The sequence below is a fragment of the Punctularia strigosozonata genome (assembly GCF_000264995.1).
Source record: "Punctularia strigosozonata HHB-11173 SS5 unplaced genomic scaffold PUNSTscaffold_17, whole genome shotgun sequence".
Lineage (NCBI taxonomy): Eukaryota > Fungi > Basidiomycota > Agaricomycetes > Corticiales > Punctulariaceae > Punctularia > Punctularia strigosozonata.
This window is the reverse complement of record NW_006767449.1, coordinates 347,917-367,075: the sequence shown is the minus strand read 5'-3', so window position 1 is coordinate 367,075 and position 19,159 is coordinate 347,917. Positions and strand designations below refer to the sequence as shown.

General features: G+C 52.5%; 6 protein-coding genes across 6 annotated transcripts in view; 4 read left to right on the top strand and 2 right to left on the bottom strand.

The window, feature by feature from the left end:
* The first annotated feature begins 5,247 nt into the window (after positions 1-5,247).
* PUNSTDRAFT_108272 (FAD binding domain protein) lies at positions 5,248-7,203 on the top strand. The gene is made up of 10 exons (XM_007388233.1): positions 5,248-5,375; positions 5,427-5,482; positions 5,533-5,776; positions 5,827-6,065; positions 6,119-6,238; positions 6,295-6,429; positions 6,487-6,617; positions 6,672-6,810; positions 6,863-6,940; positions 7,002-7,203. Exons 1-10 carry the CDS (start codon positions 5,267-5,269, stop codon positions 7,137-7,139), a joined length of 1,389 nt encoding a protein of 462 aa, XP_007388295.1. The 5' UTR covers positions 5,248-5,266; the 3' UTR covers positions 7,140-7,203.
* A 1,448-nt stretch (positions 7,204-8,651) lies between these two features.
* PUNSTDRAFT_47470 (cyclophilin A) lies at positions 8,652-9,343 on the top strand (the record flags this gene model as incomplete). The annotated part of the gene is made up of 4 exons (XM_007388232.1): positions 8,652-8,705; positions 8,768-8,923; positions 8,973-9,048; positions 9,102-9,343. The coding sequence occupies 4 exons, from the start codon at positions 8,652-8,654 to the stop codon at positions 9,341-9,343; spliced, it is 528 nt and encodes a 175-aa protein (XP_007388294.1).
* Positions 9,344-10,426: 1,083 nt separating this feature from the next.
* On the top strand, positions 10,427-12,612 carry PUNSTDRAFT_47469 (uncharacterized protein; the record flags this gene model as incomplete). Its single annotated transcript, XM_007388231.1, has 4 exons — positions 10,427-10,473; positions 10,528-11,520; positions 11,600-11,881; positions 11,955-12,612. The coding sequence occupies 4 exons, from the start codon at positions 10,427-10,429 to the stop codon at positions 12,610-12,612; spliced, it is 1,980 nt and encodes a 659-aa protein (XP_007388293.1).
* A 1,687-nt stretch (positions 12,613-14,299) lies between these two features.
* PUNSTDRAFT_92859 (FAD/NAD(P)-binding domain-containing protein) lies at positions 14,300-16,074 on the bottom strand. Its single transcript, XM_007388230.1, has 5 exons — positions 15,554-16,074; positions 15,311-15,500; positions 15,131-15,249; positions 14,942-15,071; positions 14,300-14,886 (listed from the first exon to the last, which is right to left on the bottom strand). Exons 1-5 carry the CDS (start codon positions 15,940-15,942, stop codon positions 14,479-14,481), a joined length of 1,236 nt encoding a protein of 411 aa, XP_007388292.1. The 5' UTR covers positions 15,943-16,074; the 3' UTR covers positions 14,300-14,478.
* Positions 16,075-17,098: 1,024 nt separating this feature from the next.
* PUNSTDRAFT_122828 (lactam utilization protein lamb) lies at positions 17,099-18,652 on the bottom strand. The gene is made up of 9 exons (XM_007388229.1): positions 18,451-18,652; positions 18,362-18,382; positions 18,246-18,310; positions 17,983-18,184; positions 17,662-17,873; positions 17,572-17,611; positions 17,408-17,512; positions 17,258-17,351; positions 17,099-17,190 (listed from the first exon to the last, which is right to left on the bottom strand). Exons 1-8 carry the CDS (start codon positions 18,490-18,492, stop codon positions 17,280-17,282), a joined length of 759 nt encoding a protein of 252 aa, XP_007388291.1. The 5' UTR covers positions 18,493-18,652; the 3' UTR covers positions 17,099-17,190; positions 17,258-17,279.
* Positions 18,653-18,916: 264 nt separating this feature from the next.
* The window catches only part of PUNSTDRAFT_128324 (uncharacterized protein), a gene marked incomplete at its 5' end in the record, with an annotated part of 2,353 nt that continues 2,110 nt past the window's right edge, over positions 18,917-19,159 (top strand). The window contains 2 exons of the mRNA XM_007388228.1: positions 18,917-18,970; positions 19,014-19,073. Of these exons, the coding sequence (XP_007388290.1) occupies positions 18,917-18,970; positions 19,014-19,073 (114 nt within the window). The remainder of the gene's footprint in view (positions 18,971-19,013; positions 19,074-19,159) is intronic.

The window sequence follows — 19,159 nt, the reverse complement described above, 5'->3', positions numbered from 1 at the left end:
GCCATAAAAGTACGCTATAGCGTTACAATCGCCTTGCTGTAGTACTAAACTGATCATGGTTCCGTCGGGTGTAGCCATGAGGGTATGTTTTACATCCTCAGGCTCAACGCGTACTTGTTCGTACGCGCCCTCCAGATCCATAGCTGTGAAATACTTGCTACGGGCAACGCGGCGCCTAATTCCATCTTGATCAGGTAGCGGAGAAGCGATTTTCTCCGTGTTGTCGTTCCTTGCTCGTAGGTCGACCGTGTTTCTCATTCCTCCCGTGGGTTTTCGCAAAAACATGAGAGGGGCAGCATTGATTCCGTTTGCGAACTGCCATCGTCCAGATTTTAGAAATATATCTCTTTTGATGTTCCATAACTCACGAAATCCTTCAGGGCACTTTGACTGTCTGAATGGGTATCGCTTGTTTGTATCCTTGATAGGAATCCGATGATTAACGCGGCGAAGAGGTGGTAATTCGGTTTCGTTGGCCTTCTGATACAGAGGTCGCGCGTATTCATGTAGTGTTGCTCGTACCTCGTTAATGGACTGCTCTTCAAGGCGGACAGCCCGAGAGGCTAGGACACCTACGTCTTCACCGACTCGGAGTTCCACAGGATTGTCAGAGCCAATTAGGATGCGAGAGGGGTTAAGCCTGATTAATATCTTGTGTTGCCATATGAAAGGGGTTCCTAGAATCAGATCGTAGCCGTCGACGTTCATGATATCAAAGGTTCTCTGACATTTGACATTTGCATAGCCTAGTTCGACTGTAGTGCTATAATTCACTTTAGTCTTTGATCCTTGCGCGGCTAGTTGTACCGTGATTTGGGTCTGTAGCGGCGTCCGTTGAACTTTGAGTTGCTCGGCCAGCGTAGTGGACATAAAATCGCCTAGCGATCCTGAGTCCAGTAGAGCCCGACACTCGTGTCCATTGACTTGTACTATGATAACGAGCGGCTTTGGAATACTTCTGCCAGTAATCTTGGCGCGAGCCGCATTTCATTGAAGTGACGGAAAGCTTCCTTCCGGAGCTTGTTTGGTTCTCGCAGCACAAATGCTGTATTCGACTGAATTGCACTCCCTCCATGTGTGAGGGTCGATAATGCCTTTTACGCAGAATTCATCTACTAATTTGACGGATCGTGGACGTATTGTGAAGTCGTCATCTAGTTCTCCAATAGGTACGCTATCGTTGTTTTCCATGTGTTCGGGCGTTGGTTCCAAATTTGATACCCCTTCGCCCTCCAAACTAAGGTCCGAAGACACTGTCTCATCCGTTGAACTGATGTCTTCTCTATACACTGAATAGTGATCATGCAGGCTAGGGAGAGTTTCCGAATACTCTGTAAGTTTCCAGTCTGTTTTATCGGTCACTGATTCGATCTTTGCACGAGGGAATTTCTCAGGTATTTGTCGGGCATGTACCCACCAACTATCGGCATAACCTGTCGAACTTGGATTTGTTGCCGTTGATTCGACGTCAGGTATGGTAGTTGCCTGATTGTCTGCACCTTGGAGCTGATGCTCAATAACAGAGTCGCCCTCTGTTTCCTCGATACATGGGAACGATTGATTATCCTCTGTGCCTCCCGAGCTTGAGGTAGACGAGCTGTGGTCGGAACCTGTAGGTCCATCCATAATCTCAGTCTCCTCCAGGTGAGTAGCGGTTTGGTTTTCATTCCATTCCATGTAATAATCAATGTCTTCGTGATCTAGCTCGCCTTTCTCATATTTATATGACAGGTCTACGAACTCGATTGTTCGTTTCTGGTACCAGCCGACAAAGTCGAAATTCTGTCTGCCTATGTGCAGCATCGGCATGAAGACGAGTCGACTCAAGAGTGGGTCATTTATGAGCCAGACGACTTCGTCATTCTTCGTGGTTGTCATGCATGAAGCTACGAGCGGCTCGTTCTGCCAGGCCTGCCATAGGTGAGGGAGTCGCGATATCCCAAATATCATCTGTCGTTCGATTCTTTCTTGTACAGGGTCACCGAAGCGGTTTTTGAACACGGGTTCCTTTTCCATTTCGTGGTTGAGCACTTCTTCGGGACATTGAAGGTGATCCTCGTTATGTAACCGCTTGTACATCTCACGGGAATGTATTACAGTACCAATGATTCCTCGAGTGCGAAGATAATCGAGATCGTGCCATAATTGTTCAGCTCGGGCAGCGTGGTCCCAAGGTTTCCGCGGTTCGACGGGACGTATTTCAGTGTCCGGTGGGTTTCCCCAATAATCTAAACCATTCTGAAATATCAAGCCGTGGTTTCCATAGATCGCTACAAGCTCTGATAGAGTGCTTGACCGATCTGACTCTTCGACTTCAGTATCCGAACCCTCCGAGCTATCAGTATCCGATTCGTATACAACATTCATCATGTGTGCTCGAAGCTCATCGATAATTTCGACGGGATCGTCCTCTTCCTCGACAGATTCGTCCTCTACCAATGGTAACCGGACTGCGTAGCTGGTTTTACCCGGTGGTTTATTCGTGGCACCTTTCGTTTTCTGTCGTTCAGGACAGTTCCGACCAAGGTGCCCAGCCTGCGAACAATTCCAGCATAATCCATTATCGATATGGCGCTGACGTTCCTCTTCAGACATCTTCGGGGTATCTTTCCTTGGTTGCCTCTTTACAAACTTAGGCGAAGGCGTTGCCTTTGTTTTGTTGATGGTGACCTTAGGTGTGTTCACAGATACTTTCGTGGATCGTCCTTTCCTTGCTTTAGGGACCGACGTATTGCTCGTAGGGCTAGCGGAGCTAGAGCTTCTATGTAACGTATTGTTCACGGCTTGCTCGGCCTGAATTGCCGACGCAAGCGTTACTTCGTACGAGCTGTAGTCTGGGTGAAGTCCATAATGATAAAGACATTCTGTGATTTCGTCCCTCAAGCCTTCCCAAAGTCGTTGGTTCATCCTGAAGTCGCTAATCTCTTCTCCTAAGTCTTCTCGAAGTCCTTCAAGCGTGGATGCGAAGGATTTTACAGTGGATTCCTTCTGGACCCAAGTATTGAATTTGCGGCGTACTTGCCCCATAAAGCCATCGTCGAAGCAATGGTTGAATAAGTCCAAGAAAAACTGTTCAATAGTCCAATCCTCGGGGATTTTTACGCTTTGCTTATAGAATTTCTCTGCCTCCTTGGTAAGATAGCGACGTAGTTTCTGGACGTGCCATTTCGAGGTTACTTGTCCCTCAATGAGATACTCGCAGGCTTCTTCAACGAAACGTTGGAATACGTCAAGGCTATTCTTTCCGTCATATTTGGACGGAGGTTGGGGCTTAATCACCGATCGCGGGGGTGATTTCCCCTTTGCGCTGCCTCTTTCGAGCTCATTCGTTGCTTCTCGAAGGTTTGCAAGCCGACGTTGAATAGTTCTACCTAACGTACTAGAAGCAGGCACGTTCTGAGATGGTCGAAGACCGATAGGTACTTGATTTACTGATGCGGGCACAGCAGCACTGGCCGAGTGGACAGTATGCGTAGGAGCGGAGTTGAAAAGCTCCTTCTTAAAAGGGTAATCAGGCGTCCTAAAGCGGAGTTGCTGTGACGCGGCAGAGGCTGCCGCCCCTTGCCGGAGCAATGCCGTTCTATCGGCACCGCCTCTTCCATGAGCGCCCTGGTCGTCATCGGTCTCGATGGACTCTTCAATGTTTGATGAAAGATCCTCAGTCCTAGCCATCATTTGGAGATAGCGGCGTTTGTATTCTTCCATCTCTAGTTCGGCTTTGCGTAAGGCCGTCTTCGCCTCGATCACCTCACGGTTCTTTTCTGCGATGAAGAGTTCTCGTGAATCAGTGGCATCTTTTATTTCTCTGGCGAAGCTATCGGGAGTCTCGACTTTTACGCGCTCGTTCTCGGATCGTTTGCGATCCTTCCAATACTGAATTGCGGTGTCTTGCTCGTCTGAATCGAGCTCGTCACTAGGGACTCCACGGATGAAGGTTCTTCGCTCCTTCGAGTGCCCTAGACCTCTGGAATTCCCTTCCATTTGGAAAGGTGTCGGTGATCTATTGAGACCTCGATCGACGCCCTTCCCTTTGCTGAATCGCACCATAGGAGTCGGGGTATAGATGACGGGTGGCGTATACCGTCCATCTTCTTCATCAGGTACGTCCTCGATGGTCGCTTTCTGAGTTGAGCGAAACACCAACGGCGTATGTGGCTCAGGTAAGAGCTCATCCCGACGTACATCTATTGGCTCACTCGATTCTTCTTCGTGTAGAACAGCGAATTTATTAACATAGCTGCTACGATCTACTCTGGGCTGCGGTGACCTGCGGGGCACGGCAGTCCATGCGTTCTGGTCATCATCCGGAACACTCGTACTCCTGTCTATTATAGACAGCGAAGTAAGCCCACTCAGGGCTGTCATTGGTCCGGAGCCGGTCGACGAAGACGGCAGCGGAATCTCGATCGGAGCTGAGAGCCCGACATTGGAGGCGGGCGCATGGATAGCGCCCCATCCTCCCGGTATGGCGATGGCGCGGGGAGCTTCGGGCTCACCCACGTTATCTTGCAGACGATCCATCTCTCGGGAGTCGACCCTTGAGATGGTTCTGCCGGTTGCGGCACTATCGCCGGACTCGGTTCGTCGCGAGTCACTGCGAAGGACGCGTCGAGGTACATTATCCGTAGGAGCAACCATAGCGTAATTCTTGTATTGGATAAATGTAACTGTAGTACTTACGAAACGGACGACGTCCAATGATAGGATAGACTCGGGTGATCAATCCGAGTTGGAACCTAAATCAAAGGAAGTCAGCCTAGAGACGATTTGATTGTTTTACTCACAAGAAGTAAATGGTCAAAAATATGTGACGACGGGTAAGCTTTGTAAGCGAAGTGTAGTCACACGGTTTAGAGTTCCTCAGAGTTCACACAATAGACCGGGGTAAGTCTCGTTGAGTGCGCAGGAGAAAGCTAGAGTACATGATCTTTTGTACTCTACTTATATACTACGGAGGCCCTACGTGTCAGTCATATTTTATAGGGCGTAATACGTGTCTTTCGGTGGGGGTTTTATCACGACTCGAGTGCACGTTCGTCAGGAGAGTCTCTGTCGGGGCGAAGGTCCGATGGTGGCGCTACACATACTCGATCTGGTACCTCATTTCCCGGTTGAGATATGCCGGTTTGCACACCAAGTGCACGACCGTGTGCTTGTGAATCCATGAAACCTGCCATGAGAACGATGCTTACCATGGCGCACGGTCAACTGTTCTCGGTGTTCTCGCCAACTCGCTCTGCTACTTTGATCATCATTGATCACACCGATGTCGGCCATGAGTGCCATCTACTTGCATCTACGCAAGGATCAGATCCTGACGCCCGAAGACGGCGAGGCCTACGAGAGCTCTCTGCGCAGATGGGCGGAGAACGCAGGTAAGTCTAAATCCGAAGACACGATGATGATCTGCACTGATGCATCTACAGAGAAGAGGGCCAAGTTCGTTGTGTTTCCCGAATCTGCCTCAGATGTATCGAAAGCGGTACGCGCATTGCGGTCATAAGCACTTCATCTCTATGACCGGGGCGTCAGATCCTATATGCAACACGCAATGCGTTAGATATCGCTATCAAGGGTGGGGGTCATTCGTGTTCAGGCGCCTCTTCCTCCGAAGGATTGGTTATCGATCTCGCGCGGCTGAACTCTGTTCGCGTCGATGAAGGGCCTTGTCGCATCGTCGTGGGGGGCGGCGCGGTATGGGCTGATGTTGATGCAGAAGCTGCGAAATACAATCTGGCCACTGTAGGAGGCACGGTAAACCATACAGGCAAGCGCAGTCCTCCGATTCGGGCCAACCATGGTACACTGACAGTTGATCTCCGATAGGTGTCGGTGGCCTTACGCTTGGCGGAGGGTATGGGTGGCTCACCGCAAAATACGGCCTCACTATCGATAATCTCGAAGAGGTCGAGGTAGTACTAGCGAACGGCGAGGTGGTTACCGCCAACGAGAGCCGACATTCGGACCTGTTCTGGGCTGTTCGGGGAGCTGGAACAAATTATGGCGTCGTCACATATTTCACATTACGGGCATATCCACAAACGAACCCCATCTGGTCCGGTCTCGTGAGCTCATCCTTTGTGATTGCACCCGTTGAACTCGCTTACAGGACCAATAGCTCGTATTTCCGCCTACAGCACTATCTGCTCTCTTTGGCGCCGCACAGAACTGGGCAAGAGCAGCGGGGGAGAATGAGAGTGCGATGATTTTTATGGCATGCCCTCCGCCAGAATTCAAGGTATGCTGGGAATTCTCATACATCACCAAGCAAGAGAGCGAAGGCCGCCTGAATAGCCATGTTTAGTTGTCATTCCCTTCTATAACGGCAGCGCAGATGAAGGGAAAGACAAATTCAAGGTTTTCTACGACGTCGGCCCTGTCGCGGACATGACACAAGAGATGCCCTATTCATCCCTGAATGCCGTGCAGGTCAATATGTGATCAGTGCGATATATTTATCCCCTCGCTCATTGGTGAATCTCATAGAACCCAATGGCGACTCATGGAGATAGAAAGCTGTTCAAGAGCACCGCTTTTGCGTCGCTGGAACCTTCACGTTTTCAGCACTTGTTTGATGAATATGCCAAATTAACAACTTCTCACCCTGAAGCTGGCGCGTAAGTTCGATGCTTGCTCACAGATACGACCGTTTTCAGCTTGACAAACACAAGTTCCGCTCTTATCGTCGAACTACACCCCTTCGAGAAAGTGGTGTCTGTTCCAAACTCAGCGACGTCTTTCGCTAACCGTGGACGATGGTATAATATCAACCTTGCGATGAGGTGGAAGACAGCAGCACTGGACAGCTTTGTGCGTACGGGCTCGTTGCCGGTTCCATTCATTGCACCGAACATGACTTCAGATGCGCGCATGGTCGGGAGAGCAGGTGGCATACTTAGAGAACAATGATGACAATACAGACTTCGCAGGCGCACGAGGGGTAAGTCCGAGTTTATCGCGATGCAGATCAGCATTCCTCTCATTTGAGTACTCCGCTGCAGTATTCCAACTACGGGCTCGGAGATGAACGAGTCCGGGACGTTTTCGGCGAGAATTACGACCGTCTCGCTCAATTGAAGGCGAAGTATGATCCCGATAATGTGTTTCACAAGTGGTTCCCAGTGGCGCCGAAGGCTTAATATTGTCACCACGACACACGTCGAGCACGCTGTAATGGAACACATCTCATGACGATTCATTGACATGCATGGATAAGGATGACATGATGGCATGTAATGGTCGATATGTCGCGCCCGGAATTAGAGCGATTGTGTGAATTACCACATTTGAAGTCGTATCGCAGATGTTGCGCCGCATAGCTACCACGCGGACAGTCTTGGAAGTCCTATCTTGTACCTGAAATAATCTGCATCCTGATGATCGCACATATAGCGGCTGTCTTGTCCTTGATATCGAGAGGACTGCGTAATGCTTCGATACACCGGAGTTAGTTGTCATAGAATTGTCACCGCGTAGACGAAGCATGCCTCACGTCAAAGACAGTTGAATACTGCATCATCCACCTATGATGAGCTCCCCTTTCTCACAAGCATGACTCGGGGTAAATGACCACGGAAAAACGACGTGCATCCACGTAGGGTCGGAGATCTCGCAGCCCAGTGGTGTACGAAACCCGAGCGCGTCGTCTTGCCGAGCCTGATACACTGTCAGAGTAACCTCTCATGCATTCAATAGTAGGTGTATTGCTATACAAATTCCAGCGATCAGCGCGTGAAGATAGGAGATGGCACCCGCCTTGACGTACGTATCGCGGTATTCCCTCTCGGGGAGCTGACGGCGCCGAGTTGTTCAGCCTTATCAACGAGAGGGAGTCAGATCGGTGGCCCCACACACCCATAGACGACAAGAACGATGCATACCTTCTCGGCCCCGATTTATCGCTATTGGTGCGGCAAACCTTAGGATTACACGCGTCTCAAGTGTGTCTAGGCCGGAAGCGCGAATACTATAGCTGTCGTCAACCTCCGTTTCGAAGACACGTCCGGAGGTGTGCGTCAGCCTTCCATTCTTCAGCTCGGTCAGTCCTCGTTGTCACAAGGCGACCGTTCGGGGCATTGATTGCGAGGATTGTCTACAAGTTGTCTATTTCGAGGTGGAAACACGTCGGGGAACTGCATGCTGTCCTGCGTTATCGGTACACGAGGCCGAGGTCTTGCTTTATGATACAAGGTACGATGAGAGAATCTGATGCTGCGGGTGCCGCGCTTCCTCTTTCTCTCGCATCTCATCGTTCATCCTGGACAATCGGTCTCGATCCAGCATGCATTGCTTACCTTCTATTATATTCATTGCCGAGTGAACCACCCCAAAAAGCAGGGCCTAGACTCTACAATCGAGACAGCTCGTTGTATAAATGAAGGCGACGCTGGAGCTTGCCCCGATAGCCCAACTAGAGCTAGGTGAACGCTAGGACAGTCGACAACGAGATCTAAAGGCACATCGTACCGAAAAGGAAAATAAAAATCGTGAGCGACTTTCTCCCGCGCCATCGGCTCTTTCTGCCTTGCCCCATTTTTTTCGCGCTTTCGCGTCTCGCTCGCTTTCCTCTTCGTCGTTGCCATGTCATTCTTACGCCGGTTCGCGTCGACAGCAGCTTCAGCCACGAAACCAATGTGAATTTCTATATTTCCATGCTTGTCATCGTCGCTCAAGTGGCAAACGCGCTACACAGGTCGAACGTTTTCGTGAGTCGAGTCTGTTCATGACGCGTATTGGGTTCGCATCTCATGGTCTACATCGCTCGCAGTTTGATGTTGCCATCAACCAGCAGCCCGCTGGCCGGATTGTGTTCAAGCTGTACGATGACATTGTTCCGAGGACTGCGAAGAATTTCCGGGAGTTGGCCACCGGCCAACATGGATTCGGTTACACCGGGAGTACCTTCCACCGTGTAATCCCGAACGTACGTGCGCGATATTCGGGTATCATTGTATCTGACGCGGCTTCTACAGTTCATGCTTCAAGGCGGCGACTTCACCAACCACAATGGCACTGGTGGGAAGTCGATATATGGCGCGAAATTCGCTGGTACGTGATGGTCTCTAAACGTATGCGAGCCGACTGTCATTACGAATGGTTAGACGAGAACTTCAAGCTCCTCCACGACAAGCCCGGCTTGCTCTCCATGGCGAACGCTGGCCCCAACACCAACGGTTCACAGTTCTTCATTACTACTGTCGTCACTCGTTGGCTTGACGGCAAGCACGTCGTATTCGGCGAGGTCGTTGAGGGCATGGATGTGGTCAAGCTCATCGAGTCGAAGGGCACGCCATCGGGCTCGACCAAGGGCAAGATCATGATCACCGGCTCCGGCGTGGTCTAAGATCCGTCAGCGTTGGTATACTAGAGTTCGTATGGACCATATTCTGCTGTCGACGGTCATTCCACTGCTTATATCTCGCTGCCTGAATTTCAGCCTGTATAATGTGAGTCGCCATCGCTGCCTCGACGTAACTCGTTGACTAATACAACACCACACAGATTGCATAGTACCGAATGAATGTGTTTGCTAATTCGACCATCTGTTTGACGTGAAGAAGATGGGCACCCTTTATGAAATGTGAGTTACCGTTGAACCTTGTCAATGTAGTGTTATCCCAAACATCGCTATGATGATATTATTGCTGTGCACCAGTCGGATACACCCGTTGACGACAACCTTACCCTGGCTTTCTATTACGCTTGAAAGTCCTGATTCCTTCCTTCCTTCATCAACCTTACAACGCCTCGACACACGCTGACGCGATTTACTATAATAGACCGCATATCTTGACCCCGTGTCTTGAGTGACATTCAACTACAGTCATGCCTGCTTTCCGTACTCCAGCAGGTGGGCATTGTCGTTTTTACGCTTCGGAGTTACCGCATCGCCCCTTCTGTGATGATTTCTTGCTGTGCACTAGTCGGAGTTCACTTTGACGAAACCTTACCCTGGCTCTCTATTCATACGCTCGAGAGTCCTGATCTTCTATCTTACAACTTACATCGTCGTGAACTTGAATTGACTTCTGTGTACAGATGATGGACGATCCACCGAGCGATCTCGTGCCTTCTGGAATTTGGCAAGGACCGCTATCAACGTACCCAACTGGGTCACAGCATTCAGTGCATAACGCAAATACCCTCCGGGCACGCTGCATCCACGATGCGGGCCGTCCATCTTCGAACCCGAACAAGGGAATACCGAGCCTACACGAGCTTCGCTGTCAATATGATCGAGCGCCAGGGACTTACCAACAACGTACACATGAGACGTCACTGGGATACAAATGTAGTCACGTTGGAGATTATCTAATATAAGAAAGACGTCATCGGGACACTGCGTTTCCCTTGTCTATCCACTCAGTGCTTCACTTTGTCACGTCATAAAGGTCGGTATGCCCGTCCAGTGCCCCCGTTCAACGCAATGATAGACGTCCGACCTTCAGCGATACCTCCATCGTCTGCTGCTAGGTAAACTTATCGTTACCTTTCACCATGTTTCGGGTTGACCGACACTGGCGCCAGGAACACCAAGAGTTATTCACTTCCATTCACCAGCAACAGCACCATCAAGTCCGGATTGGACGTCTATGCCAGCGTTGGTGGCGGTCGGACTTTCCACTTCACAGTCGATACAGGGTCGACCGGACTCATGATCGCGGCGTGCGACCTTCGAGGGACTACATACCATGAGACTAGGAAGCCCTTCACCTTTGTTTGCTCCGGAAACGGCTCGCGATACGAGGGTCATTGGGTTTGCGCCAAAATATCTTTCCATTCCGCCGACGGAGACCCAGTGGCTATCGCTACAACTCGCTCGATGTTCATCCGCGTGGTGGAACGATGCCGCGCGAACGACATCTCAACTTGGAACTACCACCCTTCAGTATATATTCTTGGCGCCGGGTTCGGCCTAGACTCAACGGGGAAGGACCCGGATGGCAACGACATCCCGACGCATATCAATCCGTTCCTATTGATTGATGACTATAGTCTTCAACTTGGGTATATCCTAAACATGCGCGATAACCACGTGGAGCTCGGCATCACGGACCAGAACTCGAAGGAGTTCCAATGCGTGGAGCTGAAGCCCGACCCCACTCGAGCTGGGGATTACATTGCACCCACGGTCAGCGTCCAGGTTCGAAAGGATATCGCACTGGCGGCCACGTCCCTGCTGATAGATACCGGGCGCGGAGACGCCGTAGTTGAAACCCAGTATGGCAATTCCCCAGCGACTCTAAAGGAGAGTGACGTCGTCGAGGCTGGTCAAAAGGTCGCTATAACTGCACCGTGGTTGTCGGATCCGCTATACGCGTTTACAGTGGGGGACCAGTCATCTGAAGGTCATTTAGCGCCAAATATGGTCTACTGGCGCCAATATCGACAACCGTTCATCAACATCAGCAGGCATGTGTTGACGGGCTTTGCCTACCTTTTTCGAGCGTGCGGGCCGAAGAAGGGCCAGCTTGGATTTCGCTTTCATTCCAACGGCAGCTCAGAAGTTCCGAAGCTAGGGTGCGTGTAGGATTCCGCCACAGAGACTGATCGCCCAATGTAGAGACAAAAGCTATCGCATACCCTTAGACCCCTACAGCTCTATGGAACATGACCTCTTCATCGCGACCAGTATCGGTGGTTCTGGGCCAACGGACTTTATGATTGACACTGGTTCGACCGGTATCGTGGTCGGGGAGGTCTGCTTGCAACCGGGAGACTACGTCCGCACGGGCAAGCCTTTCGAGCTCGTGTATACCAGCAGCGGACGCGTGTATCAGGGCGAATGGGTTCGTGCCCGCGTGAACTTCACATCGCCACCCGACGTTCAGCCTGCCGTGAAGGCGAGGACGAAGCCGATGATGATTCGCCTGTGCAAGTGGTATCGGGCCAGCACGCACGATCCCTGGGCGACGGGGACATAGTGTACGCATGCTTGGGTTTGGGTTTGACAGGGACACCGTGGCGCCGAAAGACACTGCCGGGAACGACGTCTATCCCTTTCTCGACATCAACACATTCCTGGCACTAGAAGACGTGGGCGCGGGCAATGCCGACGCGGGATTCATCCTGAGTGTGAAGGATCGATACGTCGATCTTGGAATCGTATCCGATAACATGGAGGGATTTAGCCTCGTCGATCTAGCTCCCCGTCCCGAGCGCGAAGGTGATTACGTTGCGCCAAATGTATCCTTCGCCGTGCCCTCCTCGAACATCCAGGTGGACGGAGTATCTTTGCTCATGGACAGCGGCCTCGGATATGCCATCATCGAGGTCTCATTCGGCGTGTCGCCGCCTTTGGACTCAAATACCAACGCATCGCAGTCGAAAGGGAAAGTAATTGTGGGGGAGAGGATTGTCGTGACCGTGCCCGGACTGCCCCAACCGCTCTATTCGTTCACGGTGGTCGACAAAAAGAAGGATCCGTCACCGTCAACAAACGCTCCGGATTCGGTGAAGTGGATGCAGCGCCCCCTTAACACCCTCATTACGGGGAGACACGCGCTCAGCGGCTTTGACTATCTTTTCGAGGCTACGGGCAAAGGCAAGGGTAGACTGGGTATACGGTTCAGGGCTTCCTCTAAGGATGACTGTTCCCGTCATGAATCATGATGCCCCGAGAACTACGAGACGTATTTTCAGACCTCGTTTCCAGATAAGTAGTCGAGTAGAATGCCATTCGGTGAATCAAGGCTTGTAGGTGAGCATATATAGCGATTTTAGTTCTGATAATCCGTGAGTTTTAGTGAGACCCTGACGTCGAGTCGCGGTGGTGGTCCAAGGACTCCAACCTCTGACGCAGCTCGTCGGCCTTGCCCTAGCTGGGGCCAGCTCCGTTTAATTGCATAGCTGATTATGACTGCAGTTGTGTAGACAATGTCAATGAAGGCACCGGCAGCCGTTAGAGAGAGAGTTACGCGCTATTCGTGGCGACGACTCCGACGACGGGTTTAAGCCGAGCTCCATACGCGAACGAGAACGAGGAACGATGAATTCAAGACTCGGGATATCCGGTGTATGTCTTCAGGCCAAGCGTCAGTCATTTATAGCCCGAGAGTCCGTCCTATCTAGCTGAAGAATCCCGGTGTAGGTATAAGTATTGTCATGGTATGAAGCAGTGGCTCGACGGTGATGATGTGGGCAGACTGGAAAAGTGCATGGTGATAAATGAATCATCCAGGAGATTACATAATTTAGCTCAGCCAATCGCGTCAGACGATTGCTACTTGGGGGTATTGCGCCGCACCAAGGTGCGCGCCGGATCCGACTCCCAAACTCTCGTTGTATTGAATGCAGCATGAAATTGATAGCAACCCCTGCTAGGCGTGAAATAGCAGGCGGCCGGTGTGAGTACCAAGATCCAACGGAAATGCCATTGTAGCCTAGTAAGTGCGAGCAAGCTGTTGATGGTGTCCTGTGAATCCGTGAATACGCTGAGATTCACGGGGTGTGATTCACCTCATGTTCATGCTCCATACATACTATGGTGTAAATCTACTGTCATTCTATGATGAGAATGACATGTCATTCACCTCACTGCGGCTTCCACTGGGATTTCACCGGAGATACAGGTTCAGCGGAAGCCGACGGCATGCTATGATCTTTGTCTTTGTCTGTCTGCTTTTCCGGGCTCCTAGAGCCTTTGTTTGACTGACAGACTCCCTGGTGCCATCATTGAGCAACTCATGCAAGAACAGTGATCTCAAATTGATGCCATCGCCGACGACGAAATGGTCGGTGGGATATTCACTCCGGGCACGATGCCGCCTATGGCGTGCAGAGGACCTCAGAGTCTGAGTCACGCATCATGTCACCATCGAGATCGTTGTCAGCACTTTGTACGTTGTCGCTCTCTGCATTCTCAGGCTCTGGATCAAGTTTGCATCACCAATGTTCATGCTCTGAGTCTGACGGCTTGTTGGAACATAACTCAAATCCTCGAGATTTCTCTATGATGATCGCCTTCTTGTCTCGCCACTTCACTGTCAGTGCAAGACTGGCTGACGGATAGCAGTAAGCTCAAGAAAATTTGTGTTGCCCAGAGAGGAGAGAATGAACAGAGAATGAACAGACTTCAGAGCAAAGAATGATACAGGGACAAGTGCACGTGAATATTTCGAAGCGTGAGAAGATTTGCTGGTCAGCCGGTGGATATCGGAACCTCGGAAAAGGGCGGGTTCACGAATTGAAGTCACAAACCATCACGTTTTGGCAGGATCACACAGCCGGTCACAGCTCGAGATGAGTGAGATGTTAACCAACTCCAACCTCCGCAAGCTCCGGGGGAGTCGGGATTAGCGCTTATATGATCTTTATATGCAGGTGGACGGCGAATCCTAATGCATCATCTACAAAGTCCAGTACCGCAAGTAGGCCGCACCCTACAATTACTGCGTATTGGCACAAATTTCCTGTTAATCGCATGTGAACAGTGTGGTCGGAAAGTAGCAAATGTTAGAATCCCGATCCAAAGCAAGACTAAAGCCTCGCCTTCGCCAGCGCCTCCAACTCGCGCCCGTGCTGCGCCCACCACCGCTCTGCCTCCGCGTCAGCGTCGTACCCGAACTGGATTCGGTTCTTAACCTTGTCCGCCCACTGATTCGGGTTCCCCGCGTCGCTCCCGTCGTCGTTCGACTCGCCGAGTTCCACGCGCATCGCGGCACGCATCTGGGCGTCGCGGTGGCGCTGCTCCGGGCCGTCGGGCAGGTGGAAGATCTTCTGGTTCAGGCGGGAGGAGGACTGGGTCGCGGAGGCGCGGTCGTAGCGCAGGAATTGGTATGCGCGCAGGAGCGGACCGATCTGTGCGTGGGAGGAGATCCGCGAGAAGAGGTTGCCGAGTACGGCGGCGTCTTCGATGGCCATCGCGGCGCCTTGTGCGCGGTAGGGCTAGGGATGTTTGACATGAGCAAGGTATCCCCCCAGGTAGCGAGCCAAGACGTACGAGCATAGGATGGCAAGAGTCGCCCAGCAAGGCGACGCGTCCGGACGGGTGCACCCATGTGGGGAGGGGTTGTCGGTCCATGAGGCGCCACTTGAGGGTCGATTGGACTTGCGACAGGAGTTTTTGCACCCTGCGCATAAAGATCATGGTTGTGGTGTACATGCGTGGGTGTGTGAGGGGGTCACCTACCTTGGCTCAAAGTCGGCGAAGTCGCGTCGCATCTTGTCCGCACTCCCCTCTGCCGTCCAAGATTCGACAGAACCATCGTCGGGGTGTAGCAGGACGAGATTAAACTCCCTTTTCGCGCGCTGTATTTCGCGATAGTGGTCAGTTTCGTCTCCACGAGGACAAGGGATGCAGGAGACTCGCGATATTGTATGCCATGAGATGCCGTCCAGGGGCCATCCAGGCCGTCATCTCCGGTTCATCAACGAAGGGCTTAAGCTCGGGATCCTTGAGCATGAAATCTGTCGGGATGATAGCGCGATATGCCGCGTCTCCGGTTGGATCGGCTGGGTTGGTCGAGCCGGTGACGATATGTTGCACGAAGCTCTTCACGCTGTACCAATACCTACATGAGCGCAGTGCCATAGAAGGGTCGGAGGTACGCACCCATCCGCACCGATAAGCATGTCCCCCTTGACCACCTCTCCCGTCTGTAGCGTGACAGAAGGCACTTCCGGATCCACACCAACCACCGTCGACCTCAACCTGATCTCCACGCTATCCTGGCCCTTCACGAGGTCATACAGTAGACTATGAAAGTCCGCGCGATGGATGTGGTAGTACGGCACGCCGAACTCCCGCTCGATCGATGTACCCCAGCGAGTGTAGCCAACGCGCTCGCCCGTGTCGTATCTCCTGAAGACGATCCCCTCCGGCTTAACCGCGATGCGCGCCAGGGCAGGTGCGAGTCCCCAGCAGTGGAGCAGCCGGGTGACGTTTGGCGAGACCTGGATTCCGGCGCCGACTTCACCGATGGCCGGTGCGGACTCGATCATCGTCACCCTGTGTCCGGCCTGAGCGAGCGTGTGGGCGGCGGCCAGACCGCCAAGCCCACAGCCGACGATGAGGACGTGCAGTCGTAAGGGGGCCTTCCGCAGGTAAAGGGGTGTTGTCTGCGATACGAGTTTAGGATACATTCAAGGCGAGTGACTTCAGTATGGCAGACCTTGGAAATGCCCTCTGCATGCGCCGCCTTGTCCGGTTGTTCGAAGTGGTACTACGAGAGCAGCGGGATGAGTCTAGGGGTGTAGCACGTCAACGCACATTCGAAGGTGGCATGTAGATCCTCACCGATAGTTCCTGTTGCACTCATCCAAAATGAGACTACTCACCTGTTGCCGATTGACTTGGTCAGCCTGCTTATCCTGAAGCAAGAGCACAACCGCGTCAAGGTCGGTCACGGTACCGGGCACAACGACGACTCGCACCTTCCCCGTCGTGCTCATGGTGGTAATGTAGACAGTAGGATGTGTGTGAGTTTCTGTTTGACTTGCTGCTCAGGGCGGACCATGGCCTGTACTTATATGTACCGAGATGAGGCTCCCGGGCGGGGTAATCGAAGGCACTCAGGGGCATTTCAAATTCCACCCTGAACCTCCAGTTAACGTTGCGGTTCACACGGGCTCCCATGCATATGGCTCTCTGAACTCTCGCCCATCGCCTACCTCATCGTTCAAGCGTGCAAGTGTACACGCAGCGGCGGCCATTGTATAACTAACGAATGGAGTTATCTAACGAATTCGTGAAGACACCCCCGATACTGAGTCGGGCGGCACCGAGAGACACGACGACGCGAGCTTTTAGCTCCGCGTCATGCGAGCAGCGAGATTGGGTACTCGGACGATCCCATGACTGGTCATGGATCATGATGGAGTTCGCGTCTACGGCCTGAACGTCCATCCGTCTTCTGAGAATCGAGATGCGGGGACATACCCACGACGACGGCGTTAGACGCGAATTGAGCTCAACAGCGTCCAGTTAGGTGATGCGCCGAAGTCGGAGAGGTAAGTGGCAGCAGCTGCTGAGAGATAACGCGATTTGTGGTGTCTTGTTCGTCCGCTTTCCGCGGCTTGTGGTCGCCAGATACGCCTTTGTCGGCAGTTGATGCGGGCTGTCCCGAAAAAATAGACATGCACACGTAGAGAGATAAATGTCTTCCATTGGACCATTGCCATTCATACATCGAGGTACGCATCATGAACAGACTGCGGGCGGCGATGTCACTAGGCGCTATGGACTATGATCTGCAGTATATGGATGTAAGCATGTAAGCGGAACTATTGATGCACTTCAAGCTGCTACGGCACGCACTTCTATGACAGCATATTGCGGGTCAAGCGTACCCGCTCCGCGCGTTGCTCTCATCCACCAGAGCTTTCACTGTCTGAGCGATCTGCACCGCGTCCTACAAACAGCCGGCATGAACCGACGCATAAGCTACAGCGCTCAAGCCCTGCGCACCGGTGTGTCCGAGTGACAGCAGATCGACACTTCCGTGACGCCTTCTCCGATCAGGAGCGTGCCCGCAGTAGTTGTCACCAGATGCTCGTTCAACAACGTCGTAACCTGCGATCATGTGATATCTGAACTCACTAACGCCGTCTACGAACGAAAGACACACTTACCCGCTTCCGCACCTCGTCCAAAGGGACCGGGTCGTGTTTTCTGTGTTTCCCCCATTGAGAAACAGTACGGCTCCCAGCGAACACACTCACTTCGTGATAAGCAGCTTCCCCTCTGGGCTGTATTCCAGATCCGCGAACCATTCCGCGATGAACTTCACCCCAGCCTCCTCGGCCGCGGTCTGGTGACACGTCCCCGCGAGGCCCATGAACGGCACCCCGAACGCCTTCGCCACGTCCATCGCCGCCTGCGCCAGGACGGGGTCGCGCGCGGTCTGGCCATAGACCGACCCATGGGGCTTGATCTGCCGCTCTTCGTCAAAACGCTGGAAAAAAATCAAGGAGAGCGAGATATCCGTTGGGGGGGAGACGAAGGATGGGGATATGGCTGTGTAAAGCAGTATATATACGTACGTGGCTGAGCTCGACGCCGTGCTTGGCGAGGAAGCCGCTCAGGGCGCCGACCTGGTACGTGAAGCAGTTCGCGAGCTCGTCCGGGTCCATCGCCATCTCGCGCCGGCCGAAGCCCTGCCTGTCCGGGAGGGAGGGGTGCGCGCCCGCGCGCACGCCGGCTTCTTTCGCGAGCCGCACGGTCTTGTCCATGATCATGAAGTCTCTGCGGGAGTCACGAGGGTCAGCGCGAGTTATATAAGATGGCGGAGAGAGGGTGGATGTACGAGGCATGGAATCCGCAGGCGATGTTGGCGAGGTGGATAGTTTTCATGAGCGCTTCGTCATCTCCCTGGGTGTATGCGTGAGATCAGGAGGAGATCATCGAGTCGTGAAAGTGTACCATTGAATAGAGCGAGTAGCCCTATATCATCAGACCGCACGTCAGATCCGATTCAAACTGGGACGATCGACATTTGTATGTGAGCTCGCCTCTCCCATGTCGCAATTCACAGTCGCCTTGAGCGCTTTCATGTCGATGCGGTAAACCTCTTCGTTCAGCCCTACGCAGATGAAAGTAGCAGGTTCGCAGGGGCGCGATTGTCGAGCACGATTCCAAGCTCGAGGTGTAGCGCCATGGTTCCAGATGTTATCTATGTCAGAGGGTCCGGCAAGATAGGCACCAAGGACGTGCCCGCGGTTCTAAAGAGGGGAGGAAGCCATCGAGAATGGCACCCGGAGTCCCATGGATAACTTTCGTGGTGGAGATGTGGCGGGCCGGCTTCTGTCGACCTTGGACGTCGTCAACCGCGCCTCAAGCCCATCTACAAGACATATACGCATACACATATCTCGGACGTCCCGAAAGACTTTCGCCCAGAGGTCGGGGTGCATATTACGAGCCTGTCTCTCACTGTCACGCATACACAGGATCGTCTGATGCATTGTGTTTTTAGAAATGCATCAACACCGCCGAGACATCAGCGCAAACTTTCCGGTTCGACTGCGAGCCGTACGTGCGTGGTACAGGATCGTCTGATGCATTATGTTTTTAGAAATGCATCAACACCGCCGAGACATCAGCGCAAACTTTCCGGTTCGACTGCGAGCCGTACGTGCGTGGTACAGGATCGTCTGATGCATTATGTTTTTAGAAATGCATCAACACCGCAGAGACATCAGCGCTAACTTTCCGCTTCGA